The sequence below is a fragment of the Etheostoma spectabile genome, chromosome 9, assembly GCF_008692095.1.
Source record: "Etheostoma spectabile isolate EspeVRDwgs_2016 chromosome 9, UIUC_Espe_1.0, whole genome shotgun sequence".
NCBI lineage: Eukaryota > Metazoa > Chordata > Actinopteri > Perciformes > Percidae > Etheostoma > Etheostoma spectabile.
In genome coordinates, this window is record NC_045741.1 from 33,581,332 (window position 1) to 33,599,094 (window position 17,763).

General features: G+C 43.4%; 2 protein-coding genes across 2 annotated transcripts in view; one reads left to right on the top strand and one right to left on the bottom strand.

Annotated features, from left to right (window-relative positions):
- LOC116696240 (uncharacterized) overlaps nt 1-14,126 on the bottom strand; it is a 19,807-nt gene extending 5,681 nt beyond the window's left edge. Inside the window, exons 1-8 of the mRNA XM_032527070.1 lie at nt 13,866-14,126; nt 8,650-9,000; nt 6,427-6,647; nt 6,273-6,339; nt 6,073-6,174; nt 4,731-5,451; nt 4,385-4,413; nt 153-419 (exon numbers count right to left, since the gene is read on the bottom strand). Coding sequence (XP_032382961.1) covers nt 153-419; nt 4,385-4,413; nt 4,731-5,451; nt 6,073-6,174; nt 6,273-6,339; nt 6,427-6,647; nt 8,650-9,000; nt 13,866-13,914 — 1,807 coding nt within the window. The 5' untranslated portion in view covers nt 13,915-14,126. The remainder of the gene's footprint in view (nt 1-152; nt 420-4,384; nt 4,414-4,730; nt 5,452-6,072; nt 6,175-6,272; nt 6,340-6,426; nt 6,648-8,649; nt 9,001-13,865) is intronic.
- The window catches only part of LOC116695371 (ladderlectin), a gene marked incomplete in the record, with an annotated part of 7,648 nt that continues 3,958 nt past the window's right edge, over nt 14,074-17,763 (top strand). The window contains 1 exon segment of the mRNA XM_032525590.1: nt 14,074-14,168.

The window sequence follows — 17,763 nt, forward strand, 5'->3', positions numbered from 1 at the left end:
TGCAGAGATCTGAGGACCAGGTAACCATAGTCCTCAGAAATCCACCGGAGGTTAGAAAACCGACACAAAGGAAGAGGAAGGTAACAGATATCCAACCAAAAGTTAGGAACATCTGCTAGACTAGACTTGTCTCCGGGTGTTGTGTGCGGTACCGGTGATGGTGATGTTGACGCCGAGGCTCCTCTCCCCGCTCGCGGACTCGCACCAGTACGCCCCGGTGTCTGATGGGTAGGTGTTCCCGATGAGGCAGGTGGAGCCCGAGGAGGCGGTGCCCCAGCCGGAGGAGCAGGGCCGGACCCCGCCCTCCGCCGTCTTCCTCTTCACCTTCCAGCCGGTGGAGTTGAGCGGGTCCTCGCAGCGCAGGGTCACCGAGTCGTACCGGAAGAACTGGGACCTGTCGGGGCTCATCTGAAGACAGGCTGCACCGAGGGAAGAGGGGGGAGGGGGGGAGGAGGGAGGAGGACAGAGGGAGGGGGACGGAGGACGAGACGGATGAGAGAGGGGTTAAAAATTAAAAGAGCAAATGAGAAAAAGCATAAACAGACGTGTTGGAAGAATGGCCGAAAGACGAATGAAAATAAGGAAGATACACAGATATATTTAAAGAAAGAAACAATGGCAGAAAGACAGAAAGAATAAAAGAAGACAAAGTGAAGACAGGAAGAAAGAAGAGAAAGTGTAAACAAATAGTGTGACAAAAACATTTTAAGAAAGAAACAAAGGAAGAAAGAAAAGATCCAAGAAAATAGTGACGACAGGAAGAAAGTAGAGAAAGTGTAAAAGAAGTGTGTGACCTATAAAATTTTAAGAAAGAAAGAAAGGATGCAAGAAAACAAAGTGAAGACAGGAAGAAAGTAGAGAAAGTGTAAAAAAAACAGTGTGAAAAATACATTTAAAGAAGGAAAGAAAAAATTAAAACTAAATGAAAACAGGAAGAAAGTAGACAAAGGAGAAAGTGTAAAAAATATGAAAGTGTGATAAGAATGAAGGAAGGTGTGAAACGTATCGGACAAATTATGAAAAGTATGAAAACAGTGATACAAAAGCACAGAAAAAGAAGAAAGAACAACGTGAAAAGGAAGGAGAGGAAAGGACGGTAGAATGAAAAAGAAAAAAGTTTGAGTGATGAAAACGAGAGAGAGAAGACCAGGACAGGTCGGGAGAAAGACAAAATGTCTGAAACGAGACAACGTCCCACATACTGGACTCACAGTGTCCAACAAAACCAAAACACAGAAGATGAATTTGAAATCCCAGTTATTTCCTAAATCACATTCAGTTCATGATTGAAAATGTCTTTCATTTCACAAAACATGCACGCACGCACACACACACACACACACACACACACACACACACACACACACACACACACCACCCCACACAACCACACACCATCACATCACACAGGAACGAAAATTAGCACGAGAAGTAGGATTAAAAAACAAAAAAGTCAGAAGTCAAACAATAAACATACACACCAGTAACCAGATTGAAATCTGTGAGTTAGATTTTCATAACGCCAGACATCATGAGACCAGAGACCATGAGAACCAGATATATCAGAGACCAGATATCAGACAGACCAGAGACCAACAAGACCGATACCAGATATCCGAGAATCAGGAGGAAAAACCATAGAAAATAATATCAAGAACCAGAGTCATAGATATCAAGACCTAGAGATCAGAATATCAGAGAAGAAAAACCAGTATATCAATATCAGAGACCCAGATATCAGAGACCAGAGATCATAGACCATATCTCAGTAGACCACGATATCAGAGATCGATATCAGAGACCATATATCAGAACCATGATATCAGAGACTAGAGTAATCAGTAGACCAGATACAGAGACCAGATACATGACATATATATAGAGATATTCAGACCAGAACATCAGTAGACCAGATATCAGAGATCCAGATCATCAATCGATACAAACTCATCATATCACTGCAAGACCAGAGCAGCCTATAGAGACCAGATATCAGTGACCAGATACTGAAATCAAGACATATCAGGGAATCAGATAGCTCAATCCAGGTAGAACCAAGTACCAGAGATCAATATAATCATTCCGTGCGGGGGGGGGAATCTCAGATATCCGCAGATCAGAGGACCAGATATCACGGATCATATATCCGAGATCACAGACCCAGATATCAAGATCAGAACAGGACACGAGACATCAGAGATCAAGACCCAGTCTCATAGATCAGATGACCTGCTGAGATCAGAGAACCAGACCAGCAGGATCAGATACCAGAGTATCAAGAGACCAGATATCAGAGATCAGAGACCAGAGATCAGAGACCAGAGATCAGAGACAAGAGATCAGAGATCAGAGACCAGAGACCAGAGATCACTCTAGCAGCACATAAAGACTTGTTGAAAGCCAGAAAGCCAGCTTTGTTCCTACACAGTAGAGGAAGCGTAGTACTCACACAGCGCCAGGCACAGCGGTGTTAACTGCATCCTGTCTCACTGCCGACTGACAGACGGACGACTTCCTCACTCGGGGTCTCGGCTTCAACCGTTATGCAACACAAGTCCATCACAGAGGGAAGTGGGTTAACCCTTGTGTTGTCTTCCAGTCGGCCATGACATTTTGTTTTTGTCAACACTATTTTCACATTTGTCCCTTTTTCAATGTTGTGGTTGTGTGGATTTTTTGATGTTCTTTTTAAAGTTATATTTCTAATGTTGACATTTTTGAAGGCCCATTTATTTTTGTGATTAAAAAACTGAAAATGGGTCAAATTTGACCTGATTGTTAATATAAAGATATTTATCAATGAAGCTTTGTAAAAGAAAAAAAACAAAACTGATGAAAGTCAAGTTCTCCTACATTTCCCAGACTCCCATTCAACCTAAAATTAGACTTCTTACTTCCAGGTTTTTGCTACTTGAAGCAAAAATTTACCAGATCATTTCCCAATCTGACTCATTTTTTAAAAGTTTTGAATATATATATTTTATTAAGACATTTAAACTCTACCTCATCAAACCTATTAGAAAGGTTTTGAAAATCTGGCTGATGGAGGTTTTTTTATTTTTTACATTATATATAGTTATCACTCCACATGCTCCCCACATCCATATGCGCATTTAAGCATTTATTTATTTTATTTCATATAACTAATAACTCAACTTTCCCACGGTGTTTTTAATGGTTTCTGTGCTGTATTCCTTAATCTGTGACCTTTACATGTCATTTCATACTACAGTGTCCTGTGGTATGACAATAAAGAGATCTTGTGTTGTTCTAACTGATCCACCAGGGGGCGCACTGTGTGCGTCATCAGGTGTCTCCTTGCATTGTGTGAATAAAGGGAGCACTGAAATTAAACAAAGAAAGTGCTTTATTGTGTAAGTGTGGAAGATATAAAAGGCAGATAAAAAAAGAACCAACATGCAATTCTTATTTACATAATTTGTACAGAAATTAAGTTAGGAATAAATTAAATTAAGAATACTTGGTCCATTGGTCTGAACAGCCAACGGACTAAAGAAGACAGACATCAACAGGTGTTTTGAACTTTGGCTCGAGTAAAGTGGTGAACTCTTTGAAGTCAATGGACTCACACAGTTGTGTAGACATCCCCCCCCCCTTCCAGTATTAATCCACATATTAACCCACGGTCCCCCCAGCTTTTGGTCTTCCTGAGTATTTACTAACCAGCTATGGGGTCACTGGTAAAAGCAGCCTGTAGCGTCAAATGTCCTTTAGCGTCCTGTAGCGTCCTCTGGTGTCCTCTGCCCTGTAGCGTTCCCTGTCCTGCAGCATCCGGTAGCGTTCTGTCCTGTAGCGTTCCCTGTCCTCTAGCGTCCCCTGTCCTGCAGCGTTGTCTAACCTCTAGCGTTCCCTGTCCTGCAGCGTTCCCTGTCCTGCAGCGTCCCCTGTCCTGCTGCGTCGTCTGACCTCTAGCATTCCCTGTCCTGTAGCGTCCCCTGTCCTGCAGCGTCCCCTGTCCTGCAGCGTCCCCTGTCCTGCGGTTGTCTCCGTCATGCCCTATGTATCCATACATCCATGCCCTAAGCTAGGCTAGGTTAGCCTCCTTGTGTTGGTTTCTTAAATGTGGGCCATGTCTAATTCGTGGCATGTTTCCCTGAAATAAACTGTCACATGTTTTCCCTTCTTCCACTGCAGGGCCCTTGCTTTTATCAGACACAATCATAATCAAATAGGACTCTGCTGTTTTTTTCAGACTTCAGGTACTGCCATGATGCCGGGCGAGGACCACGGACGGTTTGGGAACCCAGAAATTTCATTTCAATCAAAAACTATACACGTCTACGGGAAATGTCACAATCAGAAAGATGTAACGTTATTTGCTCCATGAAAGACACATTTTTTTTTGGCACCTATAGCCCATTGCCCATCACCACAAGCCTGTAAACACAGAGGCTTTAATGAAGAAAAGAGGGAGCACTATAACACTCAGAAGAAAGTAGTAATGTTAGCATCTCTCATAGCATATATTAGCATATCTCATCTTAAGACAACCATCTCACATCTAACGTTAAAGACCGTCACAATATATAAAGACTCGGCATGTTGCAGGGTCATGAATTGAAAGACTGCAACTACACTCATTTTGAAAAATGTAACCAAGCTAGCTAGCTAGCTAGCGCTAGCGTTAGCTGGTAACTTAAGGGAAGGTTTGCACATTGTTCTGCCGACACTGCAATGGCTTGTAAAGTTGTATGGTGCGAGTACGGCACTAGGATGGCTCTTCTGTTACATCTGCCAGGAGTTTGAAGCGGTTGTTAGACGACGGAAACACAGAGGAATGTCGGCGCTGAGGCTTGGGGAACAGAAGAGGCGACTCATATGTTTCACTCTTCGAACGGCCAATGCTTGAGAGCTTTTTCTTCGAAGCGCTGACTGCAGAAGAACTGGACAAGAACTTAAAAATATCCGGGCTGCTGTGGTTCCGACGGAACCTGTAGACCGGGGGTTTGGGCGACGGGACGCTGCTCTGCCGCTTGACGCCAGGCTTTGGGGTGTTTTTCTGCCGTACATCGACAGATTTTGGAGGGCAGCTGTCTACTGCAGGACCGTGGAGGAGGACCGGTTGGTCGTTCTGGAGGACCACCTGCCGGTCGTTCTGGAGGACCACCGCCTGGTCGTTCTGGAGGACCACCGCCTGGTCGTTCTGGAGGACCACCTGCCGGTCGTTCTGGAGGACCACCTGCCGGTCGTTCTGGAGGACCACCTGCCGGTCGTTCTGGAGGACCACCTGCCGGTCGTGCTGGCAAACAACCGGACTTAGAGGAGTTTGGTTTTGGCTCTGTAGCTGGAGGATTGTATTTTCCTGCTCCCGAAGCTTTATCCTGAGGTCCTCTATCGTGACGCAGGGCAGCAGCAACTGATTCTCAGAGCTGCCACTAAATGTGCTTTGGTCCGACGGCTGTCTGGACACCGGGAGTTTTTGTCCCTCCGCTGTGTGAATACAAAAACGACAGAAATTACCCGTTAATACAGTCTATCACCAGACCAAGTATTGTGTTAAACCTGCCAATAGCACGGCAGGTGGATGAGCCAGTTTGTGATTGGTCCACGCAAAATTGCAACGTAAGCAGGATAGATAAGGTACTGGTTTCATCCTCCTGCAGGAGGTGGTCAAATCGCCAGCACATCGGGCTGGGTTTACCCAGTCTACTGTTTTACTTTATAAACCGTGCACCACACACCCACACAACACACACAACACACACACACACACACACACACACACACACACACACACCACACACACACACACACACACACACCCACACACACACACACACCACACACACACACACACCCACACACACACACACACACACACACCACACAACACACACACCCCCACAACAGCACACACACACACACACACCAACCCACACCCACACACACACACCCATCCACGCAGCACACACACACACACACACACACACACACACACACACACACACACACCTAGTCAAACTCAATGCAAAATAGATTTTTTCTGCTTTTTCTAATTGAGGAGTGACTCTGTAGGCCAAAGGCAGTAGAGTCTCAGTGTTCTGGACTTACCACATTTGCCACATCTCTTCCCCAGACAGACAACTAACAGAAGTGAAACGGTCGCTCCAACAGCGATGGCAGACGTCAGAATGCAGGACCACCCTCCATCAACTGGAAGGATATAAACAAGATGCTGATGTGAGTCAATTTTCTGACATATTAAAAATATCATAAACCCCCCGGTGTTTGGCAACCCAGCGGCAGTGTACCTGGTATGATGATCTCCGTTTCCCTGGTCTGGTTGGTCTCCGGCTGGTGGACTCTGCAGGTGACCCTGTGTTATTTTAAGATAAATGACTAGTTACGTTTTGAAAGTGGAACCCAACAGGCCTTTTGCAGAGTATGAATTTAAGTTGGAAGTATGAACCCGTTGGCAGCAGCAGCCTGGAGAGTCACTCTTCGTGTCACGGTGAAACACCCGCGGGCGTCTTCATCCCTTTTGGGTCCTTCGGCCTGGATGTACTTCCCCTGTTTGTCCAGGAAGTCGATCTGCAGCTCCGGCAGCCAGCAGCTGGCCTCGCACCGCAGAGTCACGTTTCCGCCCTCGGCCGACGTCACCCAGAGTTTGGGCTCAGAAACGGCAGCTAGAAAAAAAACAAAAAACAGGAATTACACCACTTGTGACATGATATTAATGAAATGAAACCCCAAGGAGCAAATCTCCGCATAGAAGGCCAACGTTCCAGGTTCAAGGAGTCTTTATCATCCCTCGGGGGCCAATTTGTTGTGCAGCAGCATGGAACATAAATAACACAGAGGTTATACAAGACAACAGCCATACATCTAGAAACAATATTAATACGTAGGCTGCTACACGGATGTCCACACCTCACATTGACTTATTAAGAAAGCCCATAGCAGCAGGGACAAAAGAGTTGTTGTGTCCGTTTGTCCTCCGTTTAGGCTTTAGGCTGAATCTGGCCAGGCGCCCACGACGTGTGGCCTTTGAATGTCCCCTCAAACGCTCATTCCACATTAATGGAGACAATACTTATTAACAATCCTCTGACTCTGGGAGACATTCAATCATCATTGGACGTGTGGACGCAGAAGGAAGTTTCCACCATTCATAAATACGATATACACCTACCACGCCCTGCCATGCTGTGTGTGAGTGGTTAAGGTTTTATTGCCAGCCTTGGTTATTACTATATATCATTTAATTAAAGATCAAATTGGAGCTATAAACACAACTTGTTTATTTGCAGGTAACCAAGTATGGTGCATGTGACTGTGATCCACACCCAGAGTGTGTAATTGTATAATTTCAGCTCAATGTTCTTTCTTCTTGATAAGATAACCGGTGGAAAAATTATATATTTGCCACTACAGTACTATTTAATTAGATTTTGAATTAACTCATTGTTTAATCTGCAAAATGCAAATACATGTGTTGAAAGCGGCAGTTCACCAGAGGCCGAGGTTACATCTTCAGACGGTTTGATTCAGCTAACCTACAGAGAGCTTCACACCACGATGATGTAAAAACATAAAACAGCAGCGTCTGAGACACGGGGACCAGTGGATGTGGCCTTTGTTTTCTCAGTAAAAGATTGAAACAATCTCTGTAAAACTGAACCAGAATCTGAACTAAACGCCAGAATGTTCCAAAATGTGAAGAATTATTTTAATAAACTGTGTGAACACAAACAATGTTCTCAATGCTGAGTTCATGTCCAGAGCCCCTGGCGATACGTGGAGCAAAGCTTTATGTTGTGTCGAGCCTTAGTCTCTCTCTCTCTCTCTCTCTCTCTCTTCAGAGAGGACAGATAAGCTTGTGCAGACACTCAGATGCTTTTGGTACCAAACATTTGAACCAAAATATAAATATTTTTCCAATACTCATAGGATCAGAGTTTTTTTTCGGTGCCATAAAGTATCGACGTTCGGCGCCCAGCCTGATATAACTAATAATAATAATTAACATTGTGCTTTTCAGTGGTGAAATATACTCTTACTCAAGTACCAATTTGAAATACTTCACCTGAGTATATCCATGTTCTGCTACTTCCTATCTCAGAGGTACATATTGTACTTTTTTACTCCACTACATTTGTCTCCCAGCTTTGGTTCCTTTTCAGATGACGGTCATCCAAAGATGGACAAACTTGACGGGACGTTGTGGAGACTGAACAAGTTATATTGTATGAAAACTGGACAAATATGATTGTTAAAAAGTTATCATGTGAGTATTTTGAAACCTTGAGGAATGAAGAAGAACATTGAGAAGAGGAGAGCCGGACACACCTTGTCTTGCCTATTGTTTCTATATTTAAACTTCAGTGAACTGTGTTAACCTCAAACTTGCTTAGCACACCCAGTTTCTTTCCAACCAATAGTATAGTAGATAATATGATGTACTAACGCACTTCTATGTAAAACAATGATGTTTTAGCCCACATTTATGTTAAACAACCATATACTACACCCATTATGTAAATCAATTTTCTGTGCACACGCACTTAAAGGGATGAGAGGTCGGAGACTGCTGACTGTGTTTCAGTTTTATTCCCCTTTGCAAAGTCCCAAAAAAGCAAGTCTGAGTCCGTGTGTAATTATAATAAGTCTTTGAACCTAACGACGTACCCACAACGAGCTCCACCGATGTGACGTTGCGAGGGCCGTCCATCCACATCCTCATGCATCGGTACGTCCCTGCATCCGCCAGCCGCACGTTGGAGATCCTCAACGAGAAGTTGCCATTCTCCAGCTCTTTGGGGATGATGCTCGTCCTGTTCAAGAAGTCCGGATGCTTCTCCTCAGGGATCTCGTAGCCACCCCGGTGCAAGAAGACAATGTTGCGATCCAGGCCATGCTTGGACCATTCCACTGTCTGGAGCTCGCCGCTGGCGGGGATGCTGAAGCTGCACGGCAGAAGGACAGCGTCGCCGGCAAAGACCCGGACATGCTCCACCGGATCCTCCACCGAGGATGCTCCTGGGGAGACACAGAGATAGACAAGATCAAGACATACTTTACTCATTGGGTTCTGTTTCCAACATCAAGCCTAACAAACATTTGTCTCAACAAAGACTGACCAGCTGGGTCAACAACAGAAGGACATTTCCAGGATGAAGCCAGATTTCAGGCTTTGCCCCTCCCGTCCTGCTGTCTGTGTGTTGCCATTCCCTTTATTTCAGGAAACCACAACAACAACCTACTTACTAGCAAGCTACATGCTGAAAATGGCAAGTTTTGAAAACAATTTGTATTACCCTGCTCAGTTCTTTTGGGGAATGATTGTAAAGATTTACAAAGAATACACTTCCTCTCTAACTGGGATGCTTTGGGACCGATTGGCGGGATTGCTGAGGACGAGGTACACATGGAGATACACTGGTAAAAACTAATGAGGTTTAACCTTCCATCCATCCATCCATCCATCCATCCATCCATCCATCCCCGCTTATCCAGTATCAGGTCGCGGGGGCAGCAGCTCCAGCAGGGGACCCCAAACTCCCCTTTTCCCAAGACGTGAAAAAGCCACATTAACCAGCTCCAAATGAGGGCCCCTGAGGCGCTCCCATGCCAGGTTGGACGTCCCTCCACCGAGTCCTGGGTCTTCCGTGAGGCCTCCTCCCAGCTGGACGTTCCTCCACCGAGTCCTTGGTCTTCCCCGAAGCCTCCTCCCAACTGGACGTGCCTGGACCACCTCCCTAGGGACCCCCCCCAGGAGGTATCCTACCCGGATGCCCGAACCACCTCAACTGGCTCCTTTCGACCCGAAGGAGCAGCGGCTCTACTCCGAGCTCCTCTCGGATGACTGAGCGTCTCACCCTATCTCTAAGGGAAACAGCAGCCGCCCCCCCCCCTCCTGAAGAAACCCATTTCGGCCTCTTGTAGGTTTAACTCTGTACCCAGCTAACTAAAGTAGCTCACTTTACTGTAATGTGTGAACAGTTAACTTAATATTGTATGTGGCGCTGTCTTTTGCGGGGTGCAAATGTTCCTGGAACTTGTGATTGGTTTAAATAAATGCACACAAGCCAGAGCCTTTCATTCTCTTACCCCAGCATATCAATATAGATGTAGATAATATCTTTTATATAAAAGCATATCCCAACCTATATGTGGTGTAGCCAGTACTACACCGACTGCAGGGCTGTTTAGATCAGTTGTGTATTTAATAGAGTTGGACGGTATCCAAATGTTGAGAGCGTCAAACCTCCTCCTCTTTACCGCGGTATTACCGTGACTAATTAAAAATGATAATGAGACTCAGATGGCGTCACCAAACCGTCGGCTTGTGCCAACACTGTTGAGAGGGTGAATACCAAACACTAACAGTGACACAGCTCGACCTTCTCATTAGGGCGCAACCCAACATGCTGCCAAACCGCAGAAGTCCTGTTCCTCCTCCAGACCAGGTCCCTCGGTGCAAAGACAATCGGTGCTTTCACAAAAGATTTACACAATGAGATTCTTGATAATCATCATTAATGTGGATATGATAACTAAGTGAGTTATAAAGGTAATTAACATAACTGCTATAACAGTCTTGTAAGTTCAGAAGATGACATCAATGTAATGCAACGCAGCCTTTAAAACCAGGAAAAGACACTTATGCCCTATTACGCTATCCAAAATCTAAGACGATATCTAGTCTCATGTCACAATAGCTCTACCCGCAGTAAACCGCATCATCGCCCCACCCTAGTATTTAATAAACCTGGCTGTTGGAAAAGCACAACGGCGAGACATTTTAAACCCTTTTCCCAAAAGCACAAAACCTTCAGGCCATTAGTTTTTGCTTTTTACTGTAGGAATTAGTAGTATTATCTAATCTAATCTTTAGCAATTATATAAATTAAAGACTTGGTCACAACTCATAGACCACTGAATTGTAGGTGGTTAAAGGATCTGAAATTCCACCAGAAAAACACAATTTATTTAACAACTACATGGAGCACACACACATACTTCAGGCTGCACATACGTACAGTATGCACGCTACAGGTATTACGTCATTAGAGCATTTTGTTCTGCTATCTTTCTGTACATTTCCTCCTTCACATATAAACACTTCCAAATGACGCAGTTGGACTTTCCTTAGTCCCTGAACTGGGCTGACGGGGTGTGGCAGAGTGTTTTTTACCTGCCCCCATGCTGCACCCAGGAATGAACAAGTCTGCAAACTGGAGTGCAAATGTGAAAAGGAAGTAGTGCTGGCCACTATATTAATATTATATTGACATCGACATATCAGGCCAGATAAGGTCTGAAACTGTTGATATTGTAAAACAAGTGGTGTCTTTTCCTGGTTTCCTAGATTACAGTTATCTGTATTTTCCTATAAAGGACTAAAGGACTAAAGAACTAAAGGTTACTCCTTTGGAGCATCAGCTTTTGGACTGCATCAGCTTAACATTTTAGACTGAGGGGATGGAGGGTTTTAAAAGGGGTGCAGGGTTCCCCCCAGGGTTTGCAAGGCTGTTTTGGACCTTTTTCACCGTAGACATGTTGACGTGTCATAGTAGGAAAAGCACAGGTGTGTTCCAAACCTTTAACGATGGCTGCATTCCACTCAGGAGAGGCCCTGGTGTTGTGCACGCTGACTCACTCAAACAGCTTCCTGGGACACTTGATGGAACTGAGCCATCGTTAAAGGTCCCATGGCATGACAATGTCACTTTAGAAATGGTGATAGGTGGAAACCGAGCCCCGAGTACCCGGCTCTGCTTTTGAGAAAATGAAAGCTCAGATGAGCCGATCTGGAGTCTTGATTACCTCCCTTTACTCTGCCTTGCCCGCCCAGAGAATTTGGCTCTTTGGAGCTTGCCCTGAGGGAAAAACAGACACTTTCCATGGGCGTAGAAAACATTTCGGCTGGAAAAACTGGATCATGGAAGTGTTAGTCAACTAAGAGTACAATGCTAAAGTAAATGTAGCTACATGGTTAAATTCCAACACCTGATATGTAAACACTCGCAGATTTTATCAGCCTGATCTGATTTGAATCCCTCTGATAACAGCTGAGTCATTAAAGCGTGACGCAAACACAAGGTGCTTTCTGGGTATTAAATCTGTCCTTGGAGTGCAAGCACCGTGCGGTTTGGCGGAGTGCTTTGGTGTGTTGCAATATCTGTGTTGCAAGCCACTTCACATGGGAACACATCTCAACACAGCTCTTCGAGCTGCAGACAATGTTCCTTTAGTGAAAGTATGCATGTATGACCATGAAACACACTGCAGGGTGGTTTGTGGTTTGGAGGTGGAATGGTCGCCCCTCAACCACGAGGTTGGCAGATCAATCCCCGGCTCCTCCGGCCCCCCCCATGTCCCACCAAGTGTCCCTGAGCAAGACACTGGACCCCACGTTGCTCCCCGGAGACTGTACGTATAGCTGGCCATGCTCATAATGCTGAGGCTGCGTAGGCTCCGAATACTGAGCATGCAACTCATTGTTTTTCTGGGTCAAATTTTAAACTTTGTTCAACGTTTTGGTCGTCATTTTCAAAACTGAAAAAAGGGTTTTTGTCACTTTTTTTCAATGTTTATGTCCATTTTTTTTCTCTACGCATTTTGACGTTTTTGTGTGCTTTTTCCCGCACGTTTTTGAAGCTTTTGCCGATATTTTTGTCACTTTTTTCAATGTTCTTTCATAAACAAATATTTCTTGAATGCTATGAAATTGAATAAAACATCACAATGTAAAGAAAGTAGTGGGCTGATCATTTATTTTCCTTGTGAGAAATAAAGGGCCGATATCACGCATTTCCCGAACTATCGGTATTGGCGTTCGATGGCCGAAAAAAAATATTATAATTATTCATTTATAATGAAATGATTCTGGTAAATTAATATTTAAAAAATATTAAATCATGAAGCAGCAGAAACTACGCATTACAGTTTTAATTGTAAACTATTTTAATAATTAAATCAGTTTGAGTCATTTTTTATGTAAAAAAGTCTTCTTTGATTGCAGCTTGTTAAATGTTCATTTTCTGGTTTCTTCTCTCCTCTGGGACAGTAAGCTGGATGTCTTTGAGTTGTGGACAAAACAAGACACATGAGGACGTTGTCTCAGCTTTTTTGGGACACACTGATCCATATTTTTTCACCATTTTCTGACATTTTAGAAACCAAAACAACTAATCCATTCATCCAGAAAGCAACCGACAGTGAAAGTAATTGTTACTCGCAGCCCGAATATGAACTATTAAGTAATGACTGTCATTTTGGATTATGTCAATACAAAAATAATCACTTGATTGATTGATTTGTGAAAACAAATAGTGAGAAAGGACTTTGTTTTGTCCAACCAACAACGTCTAGTACACAAGTCCCTTAAACCCACTGAGTAAATGTACTCAGTTACAGTCACACGGGATTTCTAACAATGTTATTAGCACACACTTTTAATTCACATGCACGAGCATTTAAAATGACAAAAATGAAGAGAAATGAGCTTGTTCTCAGCTCATGTACCCTACCTCACTTTAGACATTTGTACATAACTTGAGTTAAGTAGACCTGATAGCTCCACACTGGTTTCTACCCCTTTCCATTAGTTAGCCTCCCCGTGCAAGGTAGGCTACCATGGCAATACACCTTCACGTGCAGCAGTTTAAAGGATAAACCATTTAAAACGACATTAATTCATTGTTTGGTTTGTTAAAAATAAAGTGAAAATGTGGTAGTTTGTGCCACCGACAGACTCTAGCCGAGTACTGTACATCTTTTCTGTAAATGTAGCCTACTTCCTTATATCCCGCCATTGACTTCCACGCCTCGCGACACATTTCCATGAGCTTGTTACAGACTAACTGCTTTGAACTCGACGACATGAACTTGTTACCTACCGGAGCAGCCTGGCAGCAGAGCGGCGAGCAGGAACAGGCGACACAGCATCACCGAATCATTCAACTCGGGTTTCTTCTGTTGGCTTGGAGACTAAAAAACATGAAAAGTGTGAGTAAAGGAATCCGGACGGTCTGCGGTGGGGCAGTGAGTGAACCTGGGTGGAGGAGAGACAGCTGTGGACTGCAGGTGAACTTCCGAGTTTGCAGGATTTGATGATGCGTTCAAGATCACTGGGAAAAGCCACTGACGCACTGACTACGTTCACATGCACGCACCATTCAGAAAGACTTGGACATCAACAGGTAATATGAGCCGACCTTTTCTAGATGAGGGTTGAAGGAATGACAGAGGGCGCGTGTGTGTTCACACGGTCCAACAAGTCCGCCCCCGCTGTTGAAATAGGACCAAATCTTATTTTGCAGGGCTACATGTAAACAGGAATTTTAATGGGACACTCCCTTTTATTAGCCCTATAAACAGCTTGTAGGAATATTGTCTTTTTCAGAATATCCTGGAGCCAAAACCGGACTATTATGTGCATGTAAACGTAGTCACAGTCAATTTGCACCTTTTAGTACACGTCCACCACCTTAGTCCAGGACAAGTCCAAGACCAGGACTAGTCGAGTCCAAGTCAAGACCGAGTCCAAAGAGGTTTGAGTCCCAACAAGACCAAGTCCAAAAAGGTTTGAGTCCAAGTCAAGACCAAGTCCAAAGAGGTTTGAGTCCAAGACAAGACCAATTCCAAAAAGGTTTGAGTCCAAGTCAAGACCGAATCCAGGACAGATAAAAAGGTCTTATGCATGACAGTATCAAGACAATTATTTTGGGTTTCACTTTCCCTCCAATATTATTATCAACATAATAAAGACACCTGGACTCGGTCCAGACCAGAAGCCCAAAAGCCGGATCTGGCAAGACCAGTGGCCGAGACCGAGACAAGTCCGAGTCCAAATACTAGCGAGTCCGAGACAAGTCCGAGACCATAGAAAAATGGTCTGGAGTCCGGACTCGAGTCCAAGACCGGACTCGAGTACTACAGGCCTAGTACACGTAGCCTAAACCCAAGAAACTGAAACAGTAATACAGAACGAGACCACACACACACACACACACACACACACACACACACACACACACACACACACACACACACACACACATTTCCTGTTTTTGTGAGTTTGATTTGGAAGCCTGTTTTTCCAGTTTCAGAAAAAACATTGAAGGCCACATGATTTAAAGGCCTGTCCTGCAATACATGTGGCAATCTGTGGCTCATGCAGTTCTACAGCATGTGTCACACACAGTAATTACTTTTTTTTACAATTATTTGAAAAAACATTAACCATCTTCTTCATAAACAATCCTCAATGGACTGAATCATCTCAATTTACTGAAACGTCTGAAATCTAAAAGCATATCTTCATCAACTAGTTGCTGTCTTATCTCGGCCCCTGATGTCTTCCTGATTCCACTGCATTTCCTTTAAAGAACTACCTATACTATGAATTTAGATATTTCACACATCTTTAGTATTTTATTGGTAATAAACCCCTTGGTGTGTCCCACCCTGGGGCCAACATGCAGCGATTAAAAGCCCAACCACCAGTCCCTGGGAACTTCAGGCCTATATAAATAAATAGTTTTTATACTGCAGGTTAAAACATGTTCAAAACCTCTGTTGAGTGTCTTTAAAAACTCAGCAGCTGTAAGGGGACGATCTGGGTGCTAACCGGTTAATCTGGTTCAGGTTTTGAGTCCTGCTATGATAACATTTCTTCCTCAGAGTCGTCTTCATCACTAGACAACTGAGTCATCACCACCCGAACAAAACAACTCCTCCTGCCTTCAATGAGCTTTCACCGCAGGCTGTAACTTATTTGGAAAGTTAATTTATGTAGGAAACAAATCCTCATACAGCCCGATATCCAGTACCAGAAATCACCCGCTACTGTGCTACAAAACAGGATGTTCATCTGTATTTTTCTAACCTTTGTTGGCCTTAATGCTGTGTTGTTGTTGTTTAACCCTATCTGGATGGATTACATTAGACAGAGGTCATCCAGCTGATGGACGACATAACAAACAGATGAATAAACAGGTGCTCAGGTTACAGATGTTTTGTTTTGTTTTGTTAAGTCTCCAGGCAACCTGTCCTCAAAGAACATCAGCCTATTATACATGCCTATATAATTAATAAAAACATAAAGATAATACATATAATCTTTTTTTAAATTAATAACAAGATTGAGAAGTGTGCTTCTTGTACCTACAGAGCCCCAGATATTACATTACAAAATACAAATTTGTGGCCACAATATACTAATTTGTGGCCACTTACCCTCATGTTGTCCATAGGCTACATCATTTTTCCCAAAATTGTATTTAGTGGCCACAAATTTGCATTTTGCGGCCACAAATTAGTATTTAGTGGCCACAAATCAGTATTTCGGATGTCATAGCTGGGCCTCTGAACTTTTCCGTGGTGGAATCTACTTTTACATAAGTGCTGTACTGAAATTTGACAAACAGGAAAAAAACTTGTTAAAGGCAACTTACACTCATTTGGACTATTTAGGGACTGTCTAACCTTTTAAGTGGGGTTTTACCACAGTTATTAGCACAATAACTGAGGTTTAAAAAATTCTCATGGTTGCAGGCAAGTCCGTACGTGACCAAACCGTTAGAGAGGCTCCACAAGTGTGCAGTGAAAATATTGGCACGTGACATCATGGTCACGTCCTGAGAAAGCTGAACGTGTCATGACTCAACAACTACATGGCATTCCAGTGCTTACATGAACAGGCTTTGCAGGCTCTCAGTGACATGGTGCAGTCATCACAGGCCAGTGGATCTCCTTTAGTAAAACCACCTTTGACCAGACATCATTCTCAGTTAAGGGAGCCAAGGCATGGAGTGAGTCAATTATGCCAGTTACTATGTCTACTCTTTTGGGATTTTTATCCATTGTGTCTGAATTATTCCGCACCCGGCACCAAACATCACACATCACACACCATTTCATCTTCTTTCCTCTTCCTCTGCAGGAACAGTTTCACAGCTGCACTCTGTTAAACCACAAGAGGACGCAGCAGACATACAGAACAACAATCTTCAGGTGCTTGCTTCCACCATGAGCCTATCAGGCGTCAGTATTCACTGAACCACCTGTGAAATGAGAAGCCAACTTGATAAAGTTGACATACAGGACAGATTTCTACATACAACTACTAGCCCTGTCTTTCCCTTATTCTCTGGTTATTTCAAATTACTTCTTACTGAATTATGGTGTTGTCTTATTAGTGAAGTGCAAATGAAAAAATTAAGATATAATGTCTTAACTTGTTAGTTTGACATACAAACCACAGAGTTGATAACATTCAAACACAACTCAAAAGTGTCTCAATGCTAATTTGTTTGGCATCTTAACCAAAAGACCATTATTTATCTGTGTCTATTGGGAATTGATCTCAAAAAAATAAAGGCTGATATAGTCAGTGGAGGACCCCAGGGGTCAATGCCTGTTGTTCAGTCTGTAGATACTGCCTCTAAGTCACATCGTTCAGATGTAATCACATCAAACACTGTCGCTTTAAATATATCTCTCCCTGTTTAAAAGAACTAGTTTGATATTTAGGGAAATGTTTATGGTGTAGTTAGATGTTAAAAAGGGAATCTAAGAACCTCAAAGATTACTAGTTAATACATGTCTTCGTAGGCACAGAACCCCCATAAAACATGTAGAAGATTAAGTGCAATCTGATACCTTGTCTTCAGGTCCTTGACTGTTCACTTAATTCAATTTTTATTTATAGTGTAAAATCCCAACAGGTGTTATCTCAGAACACTTTACAAATAGAGTAGGTCTAGACCACACTCTGTAATTTACAAAGATCCT